Genomic DNA, 26,832 nt, shown 5'->3' with positions numbered 1-26,832 from the left:
GCTGGCTGCTTTTAATGATTTAACAGGGAAGCATCAAACTCTTGTTATTTCCAGTGCGGGTGGGGCTGTTTACACAGGGATGAAACAAACAACAGCCTTGTGATCATCTGCCAATGTAATTCTCTACTTCATCTCCTCCCAGGCTCTATGAGAACAAAGGAGAGGCCGACTTCATGGAGTCCTTGAGGAACCTTTTCACATCCTTTAATGACATGATGAACAGTAATTCAGAGAACACTGGCATGGTGAAGGTAGGCCGACTATCACACAAGTCCAACTGCACACTATCGCTCAAACTAACTCAGTGCCAAGAAAAATGCTGCCGCTGCGTGAATAGTAAATAACTGCTGTTGTGTGAGTAGTAAATAAATCTGCTGTGACTTCTCTTGGATGACATGCTCTGTAATTGGAGATGCATCTGTCTTGTTAGATGTAACTAATACAGCAGCTTATGAGAAATTAATGTTTGGGCTCTGTGTGTTGTTAATGTGATGCCTCTTCTTACTGACAGTCTTTATCTGTTTTCTCCTCCTTTGTCACATCTCTCTGTGCAGATTTTCCTGATCTTTACTGTCATTTGCTCTTTATGTGACCTTGTTAGGGCTGCACATAAAAAAAAACAAAAAACTATGTATATTATAGAGCATCTCCTATAGGTACTCTCTGGGTATCTATTAAACCCAAAAAAGCTCATCTCTGTTCTTTAAATTGCAAATGTATTTTTTTTTTTACCTTGAAAAAAATCACTTCATGTCCAAAATGGTTCAGATGTAACTTTTACTCATGTAGGATGTATGGATCTATGAATATGCAAAATAGCTCCATCCATTCAGCGCACCTGCTCATCGCACACACAAATTTCTACTTTACTAGATTGTTAAACCACAAATAATGTGTTGATAATGTTAGCTAAACCTTATTCCCCATCACCATTTTTTGCAGGTTGGATTGAAATTGAAAGTTAGCCTGCAAAATACCAATACGTAGCTGCTTTTACACAGAAACCGCACTATAGGGCTGCAACAAACCCCAAAATTTTTCTTCTTGGAATTAGTCGTTATGTTAACAGCTGCTTTTAAATCTCCCACGGTGGGTTGCACAAATAAACATGTCGTCAAAACGTTACACCTGTGATGCCCAGGATCACGTCTTTCTGGCCTTCTGTTTTACACAAAGGTCATTACGGTGCTGTTACTACTTCCTATCCTGGCCTAGAGGCAAAACCAGTCTGTCCCCCCTTTCCGTGACTGTACGTCATTTACAGAATGGCGAGGAGGCATAATGGTGTGATATTCCCGCCTTGAACAGGCAGTGTAAATGCGGCCTGTGTCTATTGGGCATCCACACACAACTGATTTTTATCGAGGACATTCAGTTTTCCCTAACCAATCATTAGACATCAATATAATTTCATGTGTAGCAATGCCAAGATACTGGTTTTGCTGGGGTTTTAAGAGTTGAGCTAAGCAAAGTAGAACAAACTACGATGTTAGGTGATATTGAGAAGACATGCCGATTCTGAACAGCCTTGAGACTAGTCTTGTCTGTAACACTCGCCATTGTTGTTAACACTCCTCATTGATTCCGTTGCACTGCTTGACTACAGTGTTAGTCCTGCTTGTGGCTGTAATTGGTTAGTTTTTCTTTTTTCAACCAAGAAATTGTTTTTTCATTTCATGATGTCAAGGGAGTTTTTCATCTCAAACTAGGATGAGTAAGTGGATTGCACAGTCTAGACCTGAGCAATGGCTCGGATGCCACTTGTTTCAGAACGTTATACTGCTTATTCGCTCATTACTTAACTTGTAACATATATAAAACACCATATGGACCTAATTCTAAGGTTAAGAACTACTACTGTCTACTGGCTGTAGATTCATACAGTATTTACCGCACATTTATGAGCGCTGTATCGATCTTCTCATCGAAATCTCACCAAGAAAGTGAGTAAGTGTATTTACCAAACTATTGAAATATTCCTTGAAGATTAGGGCTAGTCTGGAACCTCAAAATTTTTGTAGTTATTGACCAAAAAGCATCTGCAGCAACAAAAATCAAACATTGAATCATTCAAGGCTTTTCTGTGCAGCCCTAACCTTCCAGATTTTTCTTGCATCCACACATGATGTATATTTGTTCTGTGTTGTTTTCTTTTGTCTGTCTGTACTTATATGTGTGTGTGTGTGTGTGTGTGTGTGTATATCTGTATATGTGTGTTTGTGCTTTTCCTCTCTCTCTGTTTCTCTCTGACCTTGACTGTCCTGTGGCCTGGGGCTCCTCTGGCCTTTAGCTGCTCCTCAAGGTATTTATTTCAATGCCTTGCTCCTTGCGCCTTTAAGCTCTTTTCCATTGTGTTTGCATTTCATTGTCCTTGACCCAAAACTCAGTGACTCCAGATACGAAGCAAGCATATATTTATTTTGCAGAAGCACTCGAAACCACACGTGCGCACACACGTTGATGTGCACACACCTATGCTTTTAGAGATAACATAATCACAGTGAGCATGCACCTTGGCACACCTACAGTAGATCCATGTGCACGCTCAACCATAGGAGAAGCTCAGGAGTCAATTAGGAGTCAGTTGCTGTGTAATTGGGTGAGATATTAGCTTTACTGTCAGTAAATTAAAAACTGATCTTGAGGAACGGGCACGAAAGCGAGGAATCCTGGTTCCTTCCCAAGTCCGCCCTTGTGAAAGCACTGTGACAGGTGGAAGCTAATGAGCAGTCCCATCATACCTCAAGTCTGAATCCTGATGAACATCTGGACAGACCGACACACACAAACACATGGGGTGGAAAACTTTGATAAACACACACACACACACACACACACACACACACACAAACACAAACACAAATGAATGCATGCTTCTGGGACAGGAGCAGGAGGCAGAGCTCCTCTGAGACTTGTTTTGACACTCCACACATCACATCCCTGCACAACAGGTGGGAATTAAGTTGTTGCTTAGAACAAAGTAAAAAAAGAGGTTCTGTTAAAATTGCTTCTTCAAGGAGTAAACAGATGCAGTTGAGCAGAGCCGGGATTTCTAATTGAATCAAAGTCGAACAGCAACTTTTGAAATCCAACTTTCAGTCTCCCTACCCCTTTCTGTCTGCAGAGAGATGTGAGGGTATTGAGTTATGCATAAGTACTAAAAAACTTCTATTGACAGGGTTCCCGCAGATCCTTTAAAGTCTTAAAAGGGATTGAATTCATTAATCTAAAAGTAAGGTCTTTATTGGTATTAAATTGACTTGAGTTATTTCTTTAAAAAGTCTAAAGAATGCTCAGATGTGGAAAGTAGGATTTTATTAATCATTTTTTGCTTTGTAAATCTCAAAATAATTGGTAACATATATTTTTTTGTCAAATAATTTAATAAATGCCTCTTCCTTCATTCATTATGATGGGAATCAAAGTAGTGGAATCTCACATGCAGATTGAGACACACAAAATAGCCCAGAAAACCATCCAGAAATGCCAGATATTCCCTACCTCCTTTGGTAAACTAAATAGATACTTCATGTCTTTCATGTGTTCTAAAAAGGGTTGTTTTTTTTTCAACATTTGACACAAATAATCTAACTAATCCGCCTTGTCATAAACTGTAGGAACCCTGATTTAGAGGCAGGATTTTTTTTGGAAGTCATAACTACATTCATGTTTGAAAAATAAAGCTTCAGACCCGGCACTGTGTTCAGTCTCTGCTCGTGTCTGCAGAGATGTTCAGAAACATCGTCTTCAGACAGAATTTCTAAGTTTTTGTTCACATCATTACATTTACTGAAGTCTGTAACAAAGTATTTTCTCCTCCTTTGAACATTGCTAATTACCTTTCACATATTTTCCGAAATAAACCATGCACAATAACAAACAGTGGATTGCAGCGGGTAATGTTCAGTGTGCTGTATGGCTAATCAACCTCTGTGAGACAGACTGGCACTGCTGCTAATTTGCACAGATGCCGTATAAACACCCCAACCCACCTTGGCCGGCATTTAGCAGCAGGCATTTAGAGAGGGAAGTTTCAGCTTGCTTAATCATTCCCATTATTAATGGATGGCTCTGTAATCAGCCACTGGGTGCACACAACTGATGTCTTTATTATAGTATCGATGGGTAAATGTAGATTGTATCAGGCTGTGTCTATCAAGGTTTCATTACAGAGAGATCTTCCTTTGGTCCCAGTTTATTTATTACGAGTCTTAACTACACCCCCTTACCCTCAGCTAGACTGAATGAAATAAATGAGGATACTGTTGGAAGGAGTTGATTAAAGTATAGCCACTCACAGTATCATTCAGTTCAAACATTATGTCAAAATGGTCCAGCAAAAACATATTGCTCATCTATAAAAAAATATTCATGGTCATTAACTGTTTAATTCTTCTAATTTATCACCCTCAGGAGGCAAAATGTGTACTACAGTTTGTACTTAATTATTAAGAGGTACACTATTTTCATTAGTGAAACAGAAAAGGAGGACACAGAATTGGACAGATTTACAATTAACTGCACAAAATACAATGACACTGTTCTCACCTTACTTATAATATGGGATGGTTTATCGTACTTATGTCGATCAGTGACTGAATTAATTACTGTGGAGCTGAAAATGACCCAGTAATGGTTTCTTTTATTTTTCTTCTTAAGGGTGCTGCACTGAAGTACATTCCCACCATTGTCAATGATGTCAAGCTGGTCTTTGATCCAAAGGAACTAAGGTAATTTCAACTGTCTTTTCTCATGCTCTGTTACAAATACTAAACTAACATGCACACAGTATTTCACCTTTTGCCCTGATTCAGAAAAAAGACATTGGCCGTCATTTGCAGAACTAATGTATGACTAAAAACTTGGTGTACATTCATTTCCATGCATATATTGATGAACTGTATTCATGTCTTGAAAAAACTCTGAATAATACCAACATAACTCACATGTTGGAAAAGGGCCTTATTTGGTAGATTCAGACTGAAAATGCTGTTTACATGACCCTCACAAAACTCAGAATATTGTCATATTTGGTGTAATAGTGGAAAGTCAGTTTGCATGTAAACATACCCACTGGCACCTGCAATACACAATTATAATGTGAGGGTAAAGTATCCAGTGGCAGAGATGACCTGAGCTCTTTGTGGATTAGTTGTGCTATTTTTTCTTTCTTTCTTTTTTTGGTAAGACTTGACTTTAATTTGCATCTTTCTGTGAGTTCCTCAAATCAAGGGGGTGTTGTTGAAGAGCATCAGGGCAGCACATTAAAGCAAATGTTTGGAAAATGTCTAAATTGCACTTAAATGTCATTTTGCCGGAGAATGAAAGGAGAGATCTTAATTGCTTTTGTTTTTTCGAAGCGTCCACTTAAATTAAAATTTCATGTTTAGATGAATCCCTAACAAGCTGATGGGATATTGTTCTGCTTCAAAGACTTTGTGTCTGGCTCTCCAGGCTGTTTTTATTCAACAACTCAACATTCAGTAGCTGTACTGTGATGGGCAGCGGTTAAACATGCTCAGGTTGCCTTGGAAACCCATCGACTGCTCCCCTCAAGTGTCCATTTCAGTTAATGTTGTCTACCGTGAATGTCATCTGCCACAGCTTAATGCTTGTCTTAATAATAAATGACTTTTGGAGTATCACACGCTGATGTTACGGCGGTACAAAATTATATATTGAACAAAACGGAAACAAAAACGAATCCATCCTTATCACCTGAAAGAGTCTTTCTTAGATTATAGAAGTGATTGGACTGTAAAATTCAAGTGACCAAAACTTAATTTCCATGTATTTTTTGGGCAGCATTCTGAAACTGAGAGGACCTTTCATTTGTGACAAAGGCCTCATGGGTGTTCCCATGATTTTCTGCCCCATTTGAATATTTTTAATTTGTTATGCTATAAGGACACAGCAGAAAAAAAGAGAATGGCCTCATTTATGGAGCTTTATATTTATAAATATATGAAGAAAGCTTCATTAATGTATTCAGTGAAATACTTTTCAGCTGCAAATGAGTCTTTAAAAAACACATATTTCGTTCAGACATTTTATCATCTGTAAATATTTAGTTCAGACTAATATATTCATACATGAGTCACACTGATTTTGTCATGATTGTCTCATAATGAAATTTGCATCTGTACACAGACAGTTGCATCAATAGGACGAACACATGGGGAAAATCAGCAGGTTGCTTCAGACATGAGTGTCTGAGTGTAATGTTTGTCGGTAAAAACAACATTACTCCTTTCCTATGAAATTCAGAATAGAGGTTGTATTAAAAGTATTTTTGTAGAAAGTGGTGGAGCCAAAAGAGGCACACTCGCTGCTTTTTCTTGGGTCCCTTTCAAAATAATTGAATCATTAATCAGAGGCTTTACATGCTGGGTTAAAAAAGGGTGTGTATTTGGGCTGGGTGTCAGTACTAAGTACCAAGTAGTATCGAAAGTCAAGTGATACCTACATTTGATACTACTTGCACGCAGTGGGGTCTGATCCCAAATCATGCCAACTCATCCCTGGATCAGCCGACTTTGTGTTGCTGCCATTTCAAAATCGCTCTCCTCCTGGTCAGTTCAACATCTGCCCTCAGATACTGCAACAGAGGCTAACGGCTGACACCGAGCTGTTGTTCAACCTTTTAACATTCGTGAGTTAATGTTAGCCATGTGTTGCCATCACTTAGCCCTGTGGCTGTGCGTGTGCAGCTGAGCCGACTCTCAGAACTGCCCTCAGCATGGAGCTCACGCTCCCGCTGCAGCAGCTACATCCAGTACAGTGTGTGTGTGGTGAAGCTGAGCTTGGTGTATTTGAGTTGGCAATTCGGCATGCAGAGATTCCACCAAAAATGTTCAAAATTATGGCTATACTTCTCGCCCTTCCATTATGAGTATCGAATGAAGTACGCTATTGGTATCGGTATAACTTCAAGAGTACCGGTATTATATTTTTAAAACAATATTCAGCCCAAGTGTAAGGTTCTCTACTGTGGAAGCATATTGCTGCCATGCCAGGAAAAAAAAAGTATCTTGTTATAACATGAAAAGTTTCTTGTCCTGACAAGTTATTTCCATGTTCTAACAAGATATTTACTTGTTCTGACTAGGTATTTTCATGTTCTAACAAAAAACTTCTTTTGCTCTAAAATCAAACTTTTTTTGTTCTAATTAAAAAATGTACTTGTTCTTACAAGACATTTTTATGTTCTTTCTGTTTTTTAGTAGAAAAATATAATATTTTGGTAGAACATAAAAACAAGAAACTGTTCTTTTTCTTTCTGGCGTGGCACTAAAACGCTTCTGTACTCTACAGCCGAGAACATAGGGAGAAAGGAATACACTTTTTTGAAATGAAATCACAAGTTAATTTTCACACAACAAAGGCCACATATTTGATGATTGAGACAAGTGTTTACAGCATCATCTAGTTCCCAGAATAATCAAAGAACGTGAGATGAGATTCTGACAAGATCTGTCCACCTCCGCTTAATCACATGTCTGAGTCGAAACCTCACATTATTTCAACAAATATTTTAATCTTATGAAACACTCTTGACACTGGGATCTATTTTTATGACAGCACATGTAGTGCAGCAATGTATTTTTCCAAACCTTGAAATGTGCTTTGCCTGTTCATTTGCAAGCACTCAGCAAGAAGCCCCTTCCATTTGCCCATGTACAGCAACTGGGCAGCAGCCATTCCCATAGCAGATTCTGGGCCACACAGGACCGCCGATCCTTGCCTCTGGCCTCGGCTCCGCTCTACTACTATCGCAGCCACAGTGAAGGGAGGTCTTTTGTCACAGGTGGAAGACAGTCTTTCAGTCCATTCATCCTGTCTACCAGGCACAGTCTCTCCTTTAAGCTCTCACAGCTTCTTAGAGTGATATTTTTTTTCTTCGTTCTCGATTTATTTCAGGATGTCCTTCTCAGTATGTGATGCAGATTCTGATTCATTTCACTTGAATCAAAGTTTTTATTCATAATTGTGCTTTAATTATAAGGCACACTCAACAATTGGGATTTTTAAGATAACTGATGACTTCCCCCGCACTGCCTTCCTGTAGTGTGCAGTCAAAGCATCAATATGCTGTCCAGCTATATTGTGAAGGGCAGCAAAACACAAATTTGGCATGTCTGTGGTGTTGGAGAGACCTTTTGGATGGCTATCAGGAAATTTTGATTGAATTATTGGGTCACACCTGTCCTGTTTGACAGTTCCAATAGAGTAAATGATAAATAGTGCCATCTTTACTGTAATTTTAGAGGAATCAACATGAGAAAAGCCTTTGATTTTAGCTCTAATTGTGAAAGCTGTGGTTCTTATGAACCATTCACTTACCTATAAATCACAGGCCTGGCTTTTTTTTATGCCTGAGCAAAGGTGGCATCAGCTGTTCCTGTTGTTGGGGCAAACCTGGCTGAGCGTCTGAGCTGGAGGCGACTAAATTGAAGCCTTGGGGGTGGGGAGTGTTTCATCCCCTGCCAGAACCTTTTTTCTCCTCCTTGAGCCTCAGCTTGCCAGCACAACAAGCATCTGGCCTCTTCATTGAGGAGAAAACTGTCGGCTTTATGTGTGTGCATGAATGCAGATTTATCTTTCAGGTTCTGAATTGTTACATATATACAGTTTGATCTTGGTCTACATGTTAGTTGTGTTAAAAAAAGCATAATAAAAATATGTATTTGAATAGTATGCACTAGAATATAAGGCAGTATAGAACTAGAAATCCTTCAGCTTTGTGAAGAGAGAAGCAACATTTAAAGTCTAGCGAAGCCATTGAAGGTGAAGGCCACAAACACCCACACAGGTGTTTTCACTTATCTGGGCTGATTAGACTCTTCTCAGGACTGTGTGGGTGTCCAGACGGTGCTTGATCGACATTTCTTTGACTCCGCTGTTAGTTTTGTTAAACCTTTTGGGAAATTTAGACTTTCATTTTTCGAGTATATAAAGTCTTGAGATCTTAGCAAGTGTCTTGCATAAAAAAAAGGTCAAATTAGCCAACATGAGGTGTGGACCGTATGAATGAAATCTTTCATTCAGGTACATATAATTTCACGAAAACTTCCTGGCTCAAGATCCACTCTTAAGATGTTTTGTACAGCTTTCAGCCTCATCTTGTGGCCTTCATCAGCACAGGGAGTCTGCTCAGTTGTTGTCATGGTCATCTACCAATCGTAAGGAAGGTTGGTGATTCAGTCCCTGCAGTCTGCATGTTGAAATGTTCCTTGGGCGAGAATCCGAATCCTACATTTCTTGTGTGCTTGTGTTGTAAAGTACAACACAAGTGGTCTTTAAGGTTAGAAAAGTGTTGTAAAACTCCTGTCTGTTAACCATCTAAGTGGTCACACACTGGATGATCTTCACGCAGGTCAGTGAAACATCCTGGCACTGACCATTTTTTTGAGCTAGCCAGGTTCATGGAGCTCAGTCTCATCCTGCCTGTAAGGCATTAGAAGATGCAAGCACGACCATTATCGTTTATAGTTTAAATTTTTTTTCTAATACCTTTCATAAAAAATAATAATCATTAAGTTCTCCTCATTTAAATGATAGCCCAACACTAACATTTTTGTCCTGTAAACAAAAATTGAACATACATTTTGTCAAGCATTATTTTTAGCTTGTCAACATCTCATCTTCATCATTTAAAATAAGGTAGTTGACAAACAATTTTTCACCATAATTGTCGGTAGCAGAATTAACGCAGCACTACTGCAATGCAATGCAGTAAGAATGTTTTCAACACACATGACGGACAGCTGCGTAATCTCAGTAAAGCTTCAATAAATGACAAGTTACAGATTTTCCTTTGCTAGACGCAATATATGGAAGAAATTATGCTCATCATCAGGTATTGCATGTGTTAGTCATGCTGAGGTTGGCACAGGTTACTATAGTGACATGCTTCCAACTATCAAGGAGGCTCTCAGAAAGTGACGTGATAATTACAGCTCAGGTTGCCAGAAACACACACAGTACTGTTGAACTATCATACGATATTGGGTGGGTAGTGCAGAGTGTGTGATCTGATTTCAGTACATGTGCTGATGAAGGACATGAGATGTGGCTGAAAGCTCCATGAAAAACGTCTAGTAAGAGACTTTGTGTTGAGATTTTATTGTCAAATTAGTATTTGCAAAGTCAATAATAGACCTTTTAGCTCAAGTTATATCTAATATTTCATTACTATAGCAATAGCAATATATTTTGTGATATAGCACATTCTCTGGATTTAGTCAATTCAGTCAATTAGTCATTTAGTCAAGATCTTTTATAATAAAAAAACAAACAAACAGATGAATAAATATGTGAGGAAATACCTGAGAAATTAAGAAAAATCATCACGTAAAACTTCTGTGAAACAATCACGGTCCTTGTTATTGATTTGCCACATTGACCTCTATCCTCTAATACACTGATAGATATCTCTGGTGGCAAGCTTTTCTCGTAGTTTATCCCACGCTAGTTCCTCTGGGTCCATTGACAAATCTCTGTTGTCTCATATTGTCATTTCCTCCAGCCCTTGCCAGAATATCTGAAAAGTACCTGTGTGGGTGTTTGGGGCCTTTAATTGCGTTTTGGATGATTGCTCGTGATGGGAAGCAGTCAAGCAGCCCAAGATGCCTGATCAGTCTGACCTTTTGTCTTTATTGTCCTCCTTCTGTCTCCGTAGCAAGCTGTTCACCGAGTTCATCCTGAAGGTTCCTCTGGGTCGCCTGGTGAAACAGAAGCTAGACTGTCTGATTGACATTGTCCACAGTGATCTCTTTGCTCATCACGGTAAGAACACACTCTCACTCACACACACACACACACACACACACACACACACACACACACACACACACACACACACACACACACACACACACACACACACACACACACACACACACAAACTGTACTCACAGTTATTCAGTGCATGCACCTTCACTCATGGTGCAGTAATATAAGCAATCACACACACCACCTGCCTCCTCTTGCCAGCTCTGTTTTTAGCCCACACTAAAGGTCATTGGCGAGGCGTAGTGGAAATCCCTATTGTTATTTAAGATAGTTAAGCAATCCCACTGCTAAAATCACCAGAGCTTGTCTGTATTAGAATATCAGTATTCCCATCTGCCCTGTCTTCAAGTCTTAGCCAGTCATTCCCTCTGTATTTTACTGTTTAATCCTTTTTTTGTATTTATCAGGCGTCCTTTCACTTTCTTTGCCCTCCTACCTTTAGCACCTTTGGAACCATCCACATTTTTGTCACCCCTCCGTTTGGGGTACCTAGCACACAGATCAGGTACTGAAAGGTGGAGCTATAAACAATGCAGCCCTTTCATTGGTCAGTAGAGAATCAACACTCTGTGCTCAGGGCTGAGCTCTGGCTGGTTTAACCACTGCTCATACCATGACAAATTTTTCATACATTAGTAAACTATAACTAAAATGAGAGGATGTTTTGCAGCCTTTAGCAGCAGCAGCCAGAGACTGACAAGAAAATACTTAAACTTACTGCGCTGACTGCTGGCATTTTTTAAAGTGGAACTTTCACTTTTTATGTTACTGAATACCTGAGTTGACAATGTTAATTCATCAACACACCTTAAATTTCGATAGGACAACTTAAACCACTTCATCTGTTTTTATTGATTTTCTTGGGTGACATACATTTCAAGTAATGAGTGGATCTTTAAGCTTTAAAAAAAAAAGTATATTAATAACAATCAGATTGTGTGAACTATATTCTAATCCTCACTTGGAGAAAAAAAACTTGGCAGAGCGTCGTCGTCCAGGTATGTTTCACCAGCACTAAACCCCTGCTCTTGCCCATGGATGTATTAAAGAAAGTCTGGATTTAACCATAGAGGTGGGGCCTCGTTCATTCCTATGAGAGCTGCTCATTGGCACATGAAGCAAAAAGAGCTTTTTTTCCTGGAAAAAATAATCTTGCGACTCTTTTAGATTTACCACAAGTTATCAAACTGGATGGCTTAATCTAGATAGTAAAATGAGTCGTTTTGTGGGTTTTGATGCTCACAAAACATTATTTACTGATTTACAGATGTCTCTTTCAAGATGTAAGTCAATGGGGAAAAGTCATTCTGGGCCCGTGGGCATCACATGACCGGCCCTGACAGTGTAATTCCACTTTTGGCCACTATATAAAATTTGCATCAGAGCCTGGCGCACCTACCAGGGACTTGGTCTTGCTTGACAAGGAGTCAATACACAAACCAGCTATTTATACATATCCCATAGAGAGAGAGAGATACTTTTACTCCAGCCTGCTCTTTTTTATTCTGAAAATGTCACAGTGCAGCCCTGTTCTGTGGACAATAAATGGGGTGCAGACTTTATCATGGCTCAACAAGGAAACACAGTGAGTGCTGCTGGACGGAGCAGCCAGTGACAACAACCCTGACCACATGCAAGAGTACTGTCTGTGGTGGAAACGCTAAACAGATCTAGGTACCTGTTTGCAAGTATTACTTTTGGTTCTAAAGGTACTATACTGAAAGCTTTTGGGGGAAACTCTGCTTAATATCATACAAATTCACACTTTCGCAGTACACATGAGCACTACACTATTGTGTATTTTGGGCATTGTTGTAGTAGCCAACATACAAATATGAACTGCAGGGATGTTGATGACTAGTCCAGCCTCTACTCCCCGCAGCCAGGCTAGCCTGCGGCATCCTACAAATAGGGCCTTGTCCCAATGACGGTTGAGGGGCCAAACATTTTTGCTAGAGGCAGCAGCCCTCTGGGGCCATGTTAGGTTAGGTCCTAATTTAGAGACAAATGCACTAACACACACACACATACTGTCCTGTGGTGGTAAATTAAATGCAGAGTTCCCTAACCCAATGAAATAGCAACAGTGATTTAATGCGGCTGGCAGGACATGCCTCAGAGCGCTAGGCTAACGTAAAACAAGTGGACAACGATTATCCACTTGCACGGCTGCTCTCCGCCTCTGTCATCAGTAGCATGTTCAGTTCAGCTTAAATGTAAAGAAAAGACATTATGAAATTTAAGTTTGGACAAGGTGTGAAGGCACATTTGTATTAATGAAAAATCCAGCCTGATATTGAACATAGTGTATACGTCTCAGCCTTAAACTTAAAGGGACACTTTGCTGTTTTTCAAGCAGCTTTTTATCATAACAATGTGAGTAGCCTGTGTAAATGAACTATGGTATACTTCCCTCCATTTCACCAGCGCCTCGATCTTCCCATTCATTTGCTTGCAAAACTCAGCCAGATGATTGCTGGCTCTTGTGCTGTTGCTCTATGTATTGTACTTCCTTATTTTGGATGCCCACAGTCACCATGGACACAACAAGTGTAGAAGCAGATCAACAGTTAGCCATCCTCCTTTTCTCTCTCAAACTCAGACCAAAATCTCACCAAACAGTTAAAACAAGTAGTGCTGAATGTAAACCAAAATTCCATTACTGTATTACCTTTTTGTTGCCTAAAATGTCTTCAGTCAGAAACACATTTTAGGACACTGTTTGGCTGTAATACGAGAGTTTGTGACCATGAAGTGGGCGCCAGACTGTTTCTTGTATTGTGGAAATGGTGGAAGAATAAAAACGGATCAAACGGTAAAACTAAGTAGTGCTGATCAAAGATTCTGTAACTGTGTTGCCTATTTCTCGCCTACAGTGCTTTCAGAAACATATTTTCGTGCATTATTTAACTGTAATATGAGATGGTTTGTTACCAGCCGGCTGCTTTTTTGTCTTCCAAAGGGGAACTCACATCATCAGCAGGAACATTTATTGGTCCAGTGTGGCACAGTGCTTTTAGTTGTAGGTTTTCTACCTCTTAACAGGGTTCCCATAGTCACGGAAAACCTGGAAATCTTGTCCATGAAAATGTGTAGGAACCCCTTTCTTAAGCAATAGTGAATGCCACATCCCATATTCTCAGTTTTCTCATTTCATCTTGCACTGATTTTAAAAGTATTTGCGTCTTTCTACTGCACAGGCACCCAAAAAACATCTTTCCAGCAGTGAAATACTTCTCTAATGATCCAGTCCTGTTATATTTTAGCCACATAGAGTTGCCTAATTGGTAGTTTGGTGAGTTTCGTGAGAAACTATCGAAGGGGAATGCTCAGTGTGTGGTGCTCTGGTCATTACTATTGATCTGTTGGTGTAATTGTGCACAGGCAAGCCTCCCTGATGCTTGCGAATGGCCTGCTGATCAGCTGGAGGACTCGTTGTTGTGATGTAGATATAGGCTACCTGCTGCTCAGTTCTCACAACAGCTCCACACACTGGTGCTTCCAGTAGCCGATTAGGTGCATGCGTGTTTTTAAACTGTGCAAACCAGTGATGGAGAAGGCCTAACTGCCAAGTGAAATCATCCTTTCGACATCGCAATCAAGCTGAGCTCTACTTTGGAGATGTTTTACTACAGATAATGATCACTGCGATGAGGAAATGACTCAGCCAGGCAGCTTTTTAAGGTAGTCTAATCAGCTGTAGTGAGTGCACATGCTCTTGGGACTCATCGTTAGATGCATCCTGATCCCCAGGTGGTCCCTGAAAGGTTCCCTTGGCAGCCAATCCCAGAGTGAAATGTACTGGAATGTGTGGAGCCAAATGAAAGGCACCAACCTGGGTGCTCATACCTTTACTGGGAGTTTCTTAGCACCACACGCTCCATATTAAACACTGAATGTGTTCACTGTTCGTAGTGTTTTCTTTCCTGAAGGCTGCACAATGATTAACATATTAGTTGTTTTTGTGTAAAAGCACGTCTTAAATTAGTATTTTCCGGTCCCCGATGGGCTTATTTCTGCTCAAAATGTCGACTTTAGACAATAAGATGACATCCCTTTATCCCTGGGTTTCATCTATATGTTTGAAATTGAAATGCTGCGCTGGATGTGATTGGTATGCATCTGCAATTCCCTGCTGCAGATGGAAACTTAATGAAGTCAGAAAAGAGGGAAGTTTTTTGTGTCTTTTTATTCATTTCTGAGCCATAACTTTGTGTCACCTTAACTGTTTATGATATAAAAGGAGAGAGCGGGGATGGGCGCATAAATCACTTGCAAATGGGCTCATTGGAAGAGAACAAATATGTCAGCTGCTCTCCTGGTCTGTGTTAAAGGGGAAAATCACTGTAGCGTCTAAAATCTGTTTGCGCTGGAAGTTTGAGGAGAGCGCACATGGACTAGCTTGATAGTTCCACTCTGCTTGTCCCACTCCCCGCCCTGCTACTAGTGTGTGTTGTACATATACATGCACAGTGAGTGTGCGTGTATATGTAAGCTCACGTGTCTATGTCCATTTATGTGCAGTGTGTGTTATTACCTGTGTGTATTTTTAGAGGAGGAGGCACAAAGGGAATGAGGGCCCTGTGAAAACAAGGTATTAAACACTCCACACAATGTTAGACGCCCTCAGATACGAGATTTGCTTTTGTGTTCAAATCCTTGAAGATTACAAAGCACACAGCTTGGCTTTTAGCGGTTATCAGGCAGATAGCTTGGTGCTGTACCACACACCAAAAATAAAAACGGCAGACATGGTTGTCACTTTGTGTCAGGGCGAGCCAACACGCGACAGGGCAAACTCTTTACATCCATAATATTCCTTTTTTAAGATTTCCAATGGACGTTATATGTGAGTAATGGCTGTAATGTGGCAGACTGTTCACAACACTGCCTTCAGACATCTGAGGCTGTTCACTAATGATTTGTGGAGCTTTTTCAGATGTTTAGACAGAGCATTTGTCCACGCTCTAAACTCTGTCGATGCATGTTTGGGTAGAGCCTCTGAGGAGGGCTGGGTTATTGTTAACTGGGCTCTAGGGGTGGCAGAGTCGACAGGTCCAATACTTTGGAGCAAAGTAAAAAATCTTGACAACTACTGGATAAACTCAGAGAAATCTTTCTAACTTTGCTGATTCTGTGAGCTTTCGTCAATTTCTCCTTGAGACAATTGTTTTTGTTAAATTTTCTCGCTAACATCTAAACTAAATTTTACAAGATCATACTGACAGCACGATCATCATGATAACATTTTAATTTATCCTCGCCCAATATTAAATTTTTACTCAGCTTGAACACATCATTGACCTATGCCAAGCTTGAGCATTGACCTAAACTAACAACATAAATATATGGTTTTAGTGTTGTTTTTTAATTCCTTGCAAATGTCGCCGGCTTCATCTTGATGCTTTTTGATTTTCTTATTTTTACATGAACAGTTTTGAAGCAACTTTGTGTATAACTCCATTTTTAATATGATTGGAGAAATGATTTATGATTCGAACCCCATATTTAGTTCATATACTCTATTCAAGTACTTCCTGGTAATTATTTTTGAATTACTGTTATTAAAAGCCATTCAAAAGAAGTCCAGCAGCTTTGTGAGATTTCCTAGATTGCTAGGAGAGAACCATTGTGTAATTGATGCACTAATCAATGTCTGAGTCATTAAAAATTAAATTTTAAATTCTCCAGGAGTCTTTATTTGTTAAATTGCTAATTACTACACAATGCATTCATTACCCTTTTATTACAGAGCCTCATCATGGTCTCCATGTGGGTTTATGGCGTATTGTTAATTCCAGTAATACTGACAGTGAAATGCAAACGGCTTCTGAAGACATGAAGACATTCACCTCAGTCAAAAAACATGTAGCTCCTTTAGGAAACACTGAAATGAGTCATGTTTAATTCCTCTGGGAATTGTTTATGAAGAGGTCATTGTGGTTCATGCTATTCATTATGGGTTACATCCTGCTGTTTATCAATTGGCCCTGAGCAGTATTGACAGTTGGCAAAGCTTTCTCTGTGTGTACGCGTGCGTGGTGTGCGTGGTGTGTTTTCATGAGTAATGAAGTTTTATTTTGTCCCAGCTGATTGGCTTATTAAAGCTGTAACGTTCTCCGTGAAGCAGAGAGATTGTATTGATTGTGAATTGAAATCTATTGCTGGGTGGCCCTTTGGTGCGTCAGCTTCTCCACCCTTTCATTACAAAGATTGTTATTTGAAGAGTAGTTGTCCCTGCAGGCTGCCACTGTATCAGTGATGATTTCACTCACTGCGCTTTTGTTCTCGTTCTTTTCTTTTAATACGACATTAATATCAATACTTGTCTCTGTCAGCTCACTGCATTGGGCCTTTGAAAGGTGTTTTTTATTTTTAACGTCTTTTCTTTTCCTTTCTTGCATAGGGGTTATCAATTTATATTCCCCTCACAAATCCAAAAGATATTCACTTAACCCCCTCACCAATACCCCTCCATCATTTTATTGGACCAACCTAACTCCAGTATTTGTCCCCAGGCTTTAAATACGACCCCCACACGCATTCACAAATACCCCAAGATTGGAATCAGAAAGTTTAATATAAAATATGATAATTTTGAAGCCGACTGCCTTAGGTTTACCTTCCATGAGAATACTCTCTGGCTTATCTCTGCTGTCCTCCATGTCCGATTGCCAGCCAAGTTCTCTACCCTCTGCATATGGAAATTCACTTTTTGATGTTACCGTCTACAGCAGTTGAACTCTTTCTGTGTGGTTGCATTAATTGTAACTTTCACTGTAACGTAGTTAGGAAGAAAGTTGTTGTCTTGTGCTGCTCTGACTTGCTACTTAAGAAGTTAGGTTGCACAATTAATCAAATATTAATTTCATTCCCGATTTTAGCTTCCCACAATCGAATGAAAATGACCAACTTTGATATATTAACATTTAAAATGTGTTCTCCAGTCATAGAAAACTGCACATCAAATCAAACACTGTCAGGTATCAAGTCTTGGTTTCAGTTTTGGGGGGCTCTTGTGTTGCTGGTCGTGCACCTGCTGTGGAAAAAACCTCTCTGAATGTTGCGTCTGCAGTCCAGAGTAGAAGAGTTACATACAAAAGAGCAGACGGACAAAAGAAAATCACATATCTGGAGCAGAGAGTAAAGAGCCTGCCCCCTGAAATGGGTCATCATCTCTTGTTTGAGTTCGGATTTAGGGCAAGTGATGTTAAGCAAAAACAAAAGCGCAAGAGTGCATGAAACATGCCCGCCCGCAAAGCAGTACAACTTCTAGGGATGCAATACAGCTTCTCGTGGCTGATAACGATAAGATAACATTTTTGTATTTTTAAAAAGAGGTTTATAATTTGTAGTTTATTTACACCTGAGGATAAGAAAGGCTAAGATGTAGAGAGAAAATATGGATGATTTATCTCAGTTGACTGCAGGTCTCGGACTGATGATTCAAATCTTCAACTTTCAGGGGGCAGCCCTAATAATTTAATTTTCTGAATCCTATATAGTGATGAATATCCTATTATTGGCCACTGAACAGTTGGTCCTGGCCTATTCAGGAATGTAACACAGTGTGACAGCGAGAGCAGTGCTTGTGAAATGATTTTATCTCTAAAACCAATCAATGAATGTGATTGTAATCGTGGTCCCAATATTTGTCAAAATAATAGTGATCATTATGTTGGCCATAGTTTAAAGGGGACATAAAGTATGTAATTTTCTATCATCTATAGAAAATTAAAGTTTTATTCAACATGTTCATACTTTTCTTTTTCAAAATGACAAGGTTTGACATTAACAGCAGTACAACTACTGCTGTTACCGATTGGGGCTGTAGGGGCATTGATTCATGAAAAACAATAATTATACATTTTAAGAGCACCACAACAATGGGCAATATTGGACAGGAATCAATTTAGCTAGATTTTTTTTCAACCGAATGTTAAGATATGATCAACTTACATGCGGAGTCACTAGGTGGTCTGGTAATTGTTTATCATTGGCTGTGCTCTGAAAATGTTAATTGCTCTAACTGGCTTTTGTTCCAAAATTCATGCTGTTCCATTGTAACTATTCTAAATCATTTGGGGAGATTTTGCCACATTCTGTTCAGTTAATAAATGCATTCTGTATATTGCTTTAATTTAATCCTACGAGCTGTAAGGAAGCCATCAGCAGGCTGCGTGCGTCTTCATCGACAGTGTGTCGACGACATATGCCGTGTGTGCGATCCATCATCTGCTCCGTGTGTTTTGAGCGGTTCTGAATGTGTGTATTTGCCCGTGTCCCTGCAGACTGCCGTGAGATCCTCCTGCCGCTGATGACAGACCAGCTGAAGTTCCACCTGGAGAAGCGTGAGGAGCCGAAGGCTTGCTGCCAGCTGCTAAGTGACATACTGGAGGTGCTCTACAGGAAGGATGTGGTGAGAAACACGACTCTTCAGCTTTCTGTACTTTTGTTTCCCTCTGGGATAAATAGCAGCATAACAAGGGGATCCGGGAGTCCCTCCATAAAGAAAGAGCACGCTTCCACTGTGATTATTTTACTGAATAGCTACTAATCAGTGTGCTGTTCTTAATTTATTTTATTGCCCTGCTTGCCCTGAAAGGAGCACATTTTACAGCACCGTTAATTTACTAACCTGTAGAGTTGGCTGTGCTCAGTAATTCATTGCTCAGTGTGGCTAGAGGCCATCTTCAACACAAATGAATGTGCTCCAAGAATATGGTGATGTGCTCCATGGTAAAGCAGAGCTAGAATACCTTATAGCAACGCCGTCTACATCATAGTTCCCAACCGTTTCCTTTAAGGGACCCCCTTTTTTCCATTGAATAAACAGCTGACCATCGAATAAGTGACATAATTTATGGACAACAACTGATAAAATGTACATTTAACCCTAATAGTGCAGGATGTTTGTGTAAAATGAGTGATTTGGATGGATCTTGAGCAGATTATTTTCTCTGAATATTACATCAGAGATGAGTTTTCCTAATATTTTTAGGAGCTTTCTATGCAATCCTCTCTCTCTGTATTGGGTTATATTAACATACATTTTTTGTTTAATAGGCTTCTTTTTCGACAAATTCAGTGTTTTCCTCTCCCTGATCCTTGGCTGTTGTTCTTTGAGCTCTTTGGTGTTTTAACTACGTACTTTTATTCAGGGCGATGCTGTTTAGCAGAAGGTGAAGGCTCTGTGATTTATACACAGACCTTAAAAATCATTAAATAGTGTTACATCTGAATTTGTAAGGCCTTCATTGCCAAAACACTTTATCTAATTTAATTTATCCATCTTTCAGTTCCTTTTTTGTCAAAATGAGTCAAGCTCTTTTGTGTGAAAGTTCATGTTTATTATGTTGAAAGTCTTCAAACATATCACTGGATCTAATGCTGTCTGTTTACTTTATATTTAAACAGCCCTGATTGCAAAATGTAGATTAACTCAACTCACTCTAGCAAGCATATTTCAGTGTAAAACCTACCTCTGAACAGGACCACTGATATATATATACATTCATACTTACCCACAAATCTTGAATGAGGGAAAGACAATTGGTCCAAAAATATATCTTAAATTTGGTTAAAAATAATTTTCAAAAGGTCTGAAAAGTCTAATAATTAAGTGTCTGAAACACGGAGACACCCTGAATTAGCTCTTTAGTTTATAAAGTTGCAGAAAGTAGTTAAATAATTCTGATTAGAGTTCTCAGAGCCCAAGGTCACTTTTTCAAATTACTTGTTTTGTCTGAGCAACAGCCTCCAAAAACATTCAATTTACAAAGGCATAAAACGGAGAAAAGCAGCATATTTCAACATCTAATATTTTTCCATAATAAATGATCACACACATGCGCCCAAACACTCAGCTGCTTCCCGGGTGTGTTTCATCCTCTTCTATGCTTGGACTCATGATGTCCTCCCTCAGGCCCTCTCAGACTCCTTGCCATTGATCACCACAGCCCGGCCTCCTACACTCCACCCTGTGAGGGATTACCTCCCACTTTCTCTGCCTTTCACACTCCTGTCTCTCATTGTGCTGCTTCCTCTCCCTGCCTTGCCCTCTCTTTCATACCTTCCCTTCACTGCAAACCTTCATAGACTTCCAAGCACACAAAGACCAGGAAACTTGAGTTTCTAAGTTATCAAACAACTTGTACCTTATTAGAAATAAGGATCTAATTTTATATTCCCCCATTAAATAGTAAGACTGCAAGAATCAGGATTTCATGTGGTTGGTTTGTGTAGGAAGTTTATAAAGGCTGGATTTTTTTTCTAAGAAAAGTGTGGGAATGATGTGGGTTTTCACGAAAGATGTGCATCACACTTGCTGCGTTGGAAGGCAATTTCTGTAACTCCCTCCTCAAATAGTTTATTCTCCCCAGCGCTCCACCGCGATCGTGTGAATGTTTGTGTGTGAGCGCATGCACAGAACGACGTGCACGAGTTCTTCAACTGCAGAAAGAGCTGTGTAAATTATTAAAAGTTCAGGTTGACGCTGCAGAGCTCGGTCTGCTTAGAAGATTCCCCCAACAGACAGGTAGAGACAGTGAGAAACAGCCCTGTGCTCACTCAGACTCACTAATAAGCAAGTCCGTGGAAAATCTGCCCACTTATGACAACGGTGCAACTGCCCCATGGGTGTTTTCCCTACCAAAAGCTTGGATTTGCAGTGTATAAATTATCTTGGCTGTATCGGTCACATTTGTCAGGTTCCACAGGTCCTCAAAGCATCTTAAGACGTTCGTTTTTGAAGAGCAGTTTTAACATTTGAAGTGATGAGGATGTAATGTAGACGCCAAACTCTAATTATGTTATGGTGCTGACGTAAACATCTTAAATCTGAGTTGTCTGACTGAACTGTATTTTCTGCAGGGTCCCACACAGTGGCATGTGCAGATCGTCATGGAGAAGCTGCTGAGGACAGTTAACAGGACAGTCATCTCCATGGGCCGCGACTCCCCTCACATTGTAAGTTTGTCTAATTTTCTGCAAATGCTCTCTGTGTACCTATGACTAGCTGCCTTTTTTTCTGTTCATCACACATATACAAACTGGTGTGCACACACATGCGCATGCACACTCCAATTTCGAGGCCTCTGTACCGCAACCAGCTTAACTCCCACAGGCCCACTGCAACTCCAATCCCATTCCAAAGCTATCATTAAAGGTAAAGTCTACCTTGGCAGAATTCTTTCACACAACCTCAATCTGAGAGCGCCTTTGATCTGCTCATATCTTTCTCCAGCCGGTTGTTTGTGTGCCGATCTGTGTGTGTGTGTGTGTGTGTGTGTGTGTTTGTGGGTGTGTTTTTTTTTTTTTTTGTGTGTGTGTGTGTGTGTGTGTGTGTTTCTTTGCCTGTTTGTTTGTATCATCACTCACTTATTAGAACATTTCTGATGCTCGCTGCTGTAATTTAATCACACTAACCGTGTACCCTTCCACTGCCGTTAGCATCCCTCTGCCAGTCACTCTCTCAGCTAGAGCTCAGTAGCAATTAACTCACTTATCAGTCATAGTATAAATATTTTGCTGTCTGCTTTATTTCTGTGGCAATGCCATCATCCATTTTTATGAGTCCGAAGAGTCCAATGAATGTCAACTCTGGTGTTCTTTGAGTCATGAATATCAACTTCTGTATTCTCTGACTCATCCTATCGCATCCTGTTGGTGCTTGTATTTGTTCAAGCTGCACGTAGCTGGTGATGTGACTTTGAAAGTCAGACTTGGGTAATAAACATATATAATTTTTATGCAAGGCTTTATGATTGAGGGCATTCCTCTGAGGGCACTTAAAGATACTTTTACAGCTCACTTAAATACAGCAGAGTGATGAGAGAGGCATTTTCTCTGGACTTGAAGTCTGTATAGGAAAATGGGGAGTCGTATGATTCTGACTCATTATATTGATGCTGTTGCTGGTTGGCGCTGCATCCTTTTTCCTGCTGTCTCGGGTTATTTATCGTGTGTGTGGCGAGCAGCAGGAAACAGCATCACCTGTTTAAATGAAAGCTTATCTGCTTTTATTACCAGCCACCGAGCCACACCAGCAGAGAGTGATTTAAAAAAGCCAGCCAGAGTTATCACACTAATCATCCGGTGTGTGTTTGTGAGCGTGTGTGTTATGTCACCGTGCTATAATACGTCCTCATCCTTTGTCCCCTGTGTCCTCACTTCTTTATTCTTCTCAGAGCAGGGATTCTCTAGCGGTTTCTTCATTCCATCTCTCCCTCTGTTTAAAGATGTTTCAGCAATGCACCAAGCTAATCGCGTAAATGGGGAGCCCTCTGTTGTGTAACAAATCACCAGCGTGCCTCGCACTGCATAATGTAAAGCTAATGAAGCTGTGAGTTGAGCTGAAGCCTCCCCGCTGCCCATTCTCTCCCAGCCAGCTGCCCGGAGGGGGTCTAGGACTCCCACTAACTCTCCTGCTCCAGCTCTCCAAACTATTCATTGTTATGCCACAGCATACACACTCTGCACAGTCCCGCCTGGCTCACGCTCAGAGTTTGAAAAGTCGGATTTGGAAGAGGGATTGTACGCTGGTAGATATTTTGTCAGAACTCGGACCAGCAGCCTCTGCAGCTCACCTTCCTCTCCTACAGTTTTTTTTCCTCCTGTTATTTTTCACTGCAGTGAGGTTCTTTTGATCATCAGATATAAAACTTAGCTCTTTATCTAAAAGGCTTTCAACACTCATCAAGCAGCCAGGCGGCCACTCCTTTCATTTGTATTATAGACATGGGTGGTATCACAGATTTACTATATACCAGGGTATTTAGAAATCCTGACTGTGTGATTTTAAATACCATCAAAAACATGGACCCTCATCTTTCTATTAACTTCATACTGAAGAGGCTGTAATGAGGATGTTTTGCATGCAGTGCACATCATGTGCTTTGGAAGTTATGCCTGGGCCACACTGTGTGTGAGCAGTGTGTGTTCACATTGGCAGCGTTTGTTGTTGCGGTGCTGCTGCAGTGCTGCTTTTATAATTACTGTATTTTCACAATTGAAAGCACATACTCAACTCACTGAAAAAGCTGACAAACTACTGCATTGTCAACAAAATGGCCCTGCAAATGTTTTTCAGTAAAATGCCTTGTTTCAACAACTGAAGGGATTCTGCCAACAGCAACATTGTCATAGGGCTTTTATTTTGAAGCAGAAACAGGAAAGATCAAGTAAAAGTCTTAGATATGGTAAAGGAGAGAAATGTGAATTCAAAAGCTGTATGGTCGTATTTCTGTGTTAAATAAGGAAAATAGGTGCAAGAATATTACCTTTTTTTGGCATGTCGTGAGTGTGTTGTGTATTGAGTTGACTGAAAATGGAGAAGGCTGCCTGCAGAACATAGCGAACTCGCCAGGTTGGCGCCGCACACCGATACTATCATGTACCATTTACCCAGGTGAAATTCCAGAAAGGTATGAAGGTAAAAAAAAAAGGGTACGGCCCAAGACTGTTACTAACAACCTTTTCAGCGACCCCACCTATGGTGCTGGTGAAATGGCGTTCCCTGCTTCCAGCTGTGGCTGCTGAATGGTGCAAAAGCAGAGCAGCCTGGTTAATGAAACTGCTTTACTAATGACCTCCTGCTGCCCTTATTGTAATTATCTACTCTGTATACATGTGCTGCAGCTGCTCCTCTACCTTACTTCTCTCCCCTATGTCCAGCTTGCTTTTATTGTCCCTACTGACCCCTACCTTTTGTCAGCCACTAGCTGGCCGCTGCACTTGACATTTCTAAGTACCTGTATAATATGAGTGTGCAGGGCGTCCTTTAACCCAGTGGGAGTTTGAGGTCACAGCTAAGCCTCTTTTTTTCTCTTTTACTTATACACTATACATTATATAATAGAGGACAAAGGCTGCATTTGAAGCGTCTCCCCAAATCACCACGTAATAATCAATATGGTTGGTGTGAATTTCTAACAAGGGCTGGAAGCGTCGTAGCTTTCTAATCAGAGGACTGTTGTTGCAGCCGCTGGGCACTACTGCCTACTCTGCAAGCAGATTGCACGCCGCTGCTCACACAACACCGCAGCCAACCACCGACCTTGTTCTTCTGAGTGGCAGCCTCTTACATTTAGATTTATGCATTAACGTTCTACTCTGTCTCCCGCCACTCTCTCTTTCTCTCTCTCTCTCCTCTCCTCTCTTCTGGAGGTGGCGGACACAGAATGTTGATGAGAATGATCACAGCGACGGCTCAGGGGCGTCGTTTTTTTTTTTTCGTTGTGTGTTGTCACCGCAGTGCTACGCCTGTTAGCGACTCACACAGCATCACCACACATTTGCGTTGTCGGACATCCCAGCAGGCTGTATCTTTATATTCATGTCCAACCTCACACAGGTTGAGATGAGTCCTTGTGAATACATTTACATTAGGGTGGTAGCAGAATCATTTTTGGCTGTCCCTGCTGAAATTACCAAGTTCTACCTGTATGCCCTTGAATTCCATTTTCATCTGGTTTTAAGCAGCTGGATGAGCCCTGCAGATGCACACGGGTAAAAAGCTGCAGCAGGAAAAATCAATGTGTTACACTCTTTTGCTTTTAAAATTCCAACCAAACCAATGAAACAAACCTTGTTTTTCTCTGTCATGTTAGCCACCCTGACCGTTGCATATTAAATGTCAAATTGAATATCATAGTATTCCTAACAGACCTGACGATATATGGGAAACATTTCTAGACAGTTAGCTTTACCTTAATGTAATCTAAATGACCTATTAAACTTTTCATAGCTGTAGTTTTGACAACAGGTTGTGGTGATGGTTAGCTGCAGCACTCCACGGTTACTCTGCTGTTTCTCCTGCAGTGTACAGAAAGAATGGAGTGCAAAGCTGCAGGGGAAGGACTTGTGCTATTGATTGACAGTATGTAGCTGACCAGTTATAAGGGCTGGGGCTTGTTCTGTGCTGAATGCACTCTCTGACCGAATATATTGCAACAAAGCCCCCTCAATGACGTCTATTCAGATCAGAATCCTCTCCTGTATCCTTGGCTCTTTGTATCACTCACTCTCTATATCTCTGCCTTTATATCTGTTTCTTTCTAAGTATTTCTCCCAGAATCTCTCTCCGTCTCTCTTTCTTGCCGGCCAGACTGCTGCAGAGCTCTTACAGAAAAGAAGCATAGTGAGATATGGCACTGCATCATAATGCCTCAAACGTGCACTTATCACTCACTCGCTGCACCTCGCCTCTCCTCTCCTGCGCTGAAACTTTGACTGAGCGTTCTCTTGGGTTTATTGACCCTGCGACAACTCATGTCAGATGTGTGCTTACTGACAGTGGAGTGTAAAAACCACAGAGACTCACGTGATGGTGCTTAACACCTTCAAACCGCAGTGGACTGCGGTTAAAGAGACTAAGAATGCGAGATGCTAAGCTGCACCGGGTGTCTCGTTTGTACCCTCAGTGCTGTGCTGTAAACATCCACCCGAGGGAAGCCCTGTGGAGACGGCCTTGCCACGGGTGAGAGGAGATAGGGCAGCGTTGCCCTCGAGCAACATTGGTTCCTGCAGCTTTTTGCATGCATGTGAGGGTGACTGTGGGGCATTTACTCAGAGTTTTGTCCCCGGATTACCTCGTGGTTTTACCTCATTGCTGCTCTGCGCCAACATCAGGCAGTTGGCGTTAAAGTAAGGCTGGTGAGGGCAAGAACTGTGCTGTGGGTGTAAGCTTTGGATAAGGCAGGTTGACTGCTTGCACCAGAAGCCCTTTGCTGCTTATCCCTCTGTTGTATTCTGCTCTCGTGTTGTGCCACCCCTCTACATCAAAGAGATGCAAGCCTGATTTAAGGTGGATTTTTCACCTTATCTCCTGCTTTTGATCACATAAGATTAGAGTTGATTGTTTTGCATACATAATTTTCAAACTAAGCCTAAGTGAAATCCTGAATAACAGGGTTGCCTCACCCAAATTACAAAATATCGTATGTCCTAATTTTCTCATAGCAGTGTTCATCTATGTAAATTGTTTTGTTTGCCCAAGTTTTGAGATATTTATCTCTGAGATTTCTACAGTTGAGGTGA

The 26,832-nt window shown here is 40.6% G+C and overlaps 1 protein-coding gene across 3 annotated transcripts in view; it reads left to right on the top strand.

Moving 5' to 3' along the window:
* Positions 1-26,832, top strand: part of dock1 (dedicator of cytokinesis 1) — a 243,383-nt gene that overhangs the window by 77,620 nt on the left and 138,931 nt on the right. For 2 of the 3 annotated variants that reach the window (XM_042508036.1, XM_042508035.1), the window contains exons 23-28: positions 143-251; positions 2,291-2,302; positions 4,660-4,730; positions 10,682-10,788; positions 19,086-19,213; positions 21,667-21,762. In XM_042508036.1, coding sequence (XP_042363970.1) covers positions 143-251; positions 2,291-2,302; positions 4,660-4,730; positions 10,682-10,788; positions 19,086-19,213; positions 21,667-21,762 — 523 coding nt within the window. The remainder of the gene's footprint in view (positions 1-142; positions 252-2,290; positions 2,303-4,659; positions 4,731-10,681; positions 10,789-19,085; positions 19,214-21,666; positions 21,763-26,832) is intronic. The other variant, XM_042508037.1, reaches the window with a different exon arrangement.

The sequence above is a fragment of the Plectropomus leopardus genome, chromosome 19 (genome assembly GCF_008729295.1).
Source record: "Plectropomus leopardus isolate mb chromosome 19, YSFRI_Pleo_2.0, whole genome shotgun sequence".
NCBI classification, from domain to species: Eukaryota; Metazoa; Chordata; class Actinopteri; order Perciformes; family Serranidae; genus Plectropomus; species Plectropomus leopardus.
The sequence above is the reverse complement of the archived record's forward strand: the minus strand, read 5'-3'. Positions and strand labels throughout refer to the sequence as shown.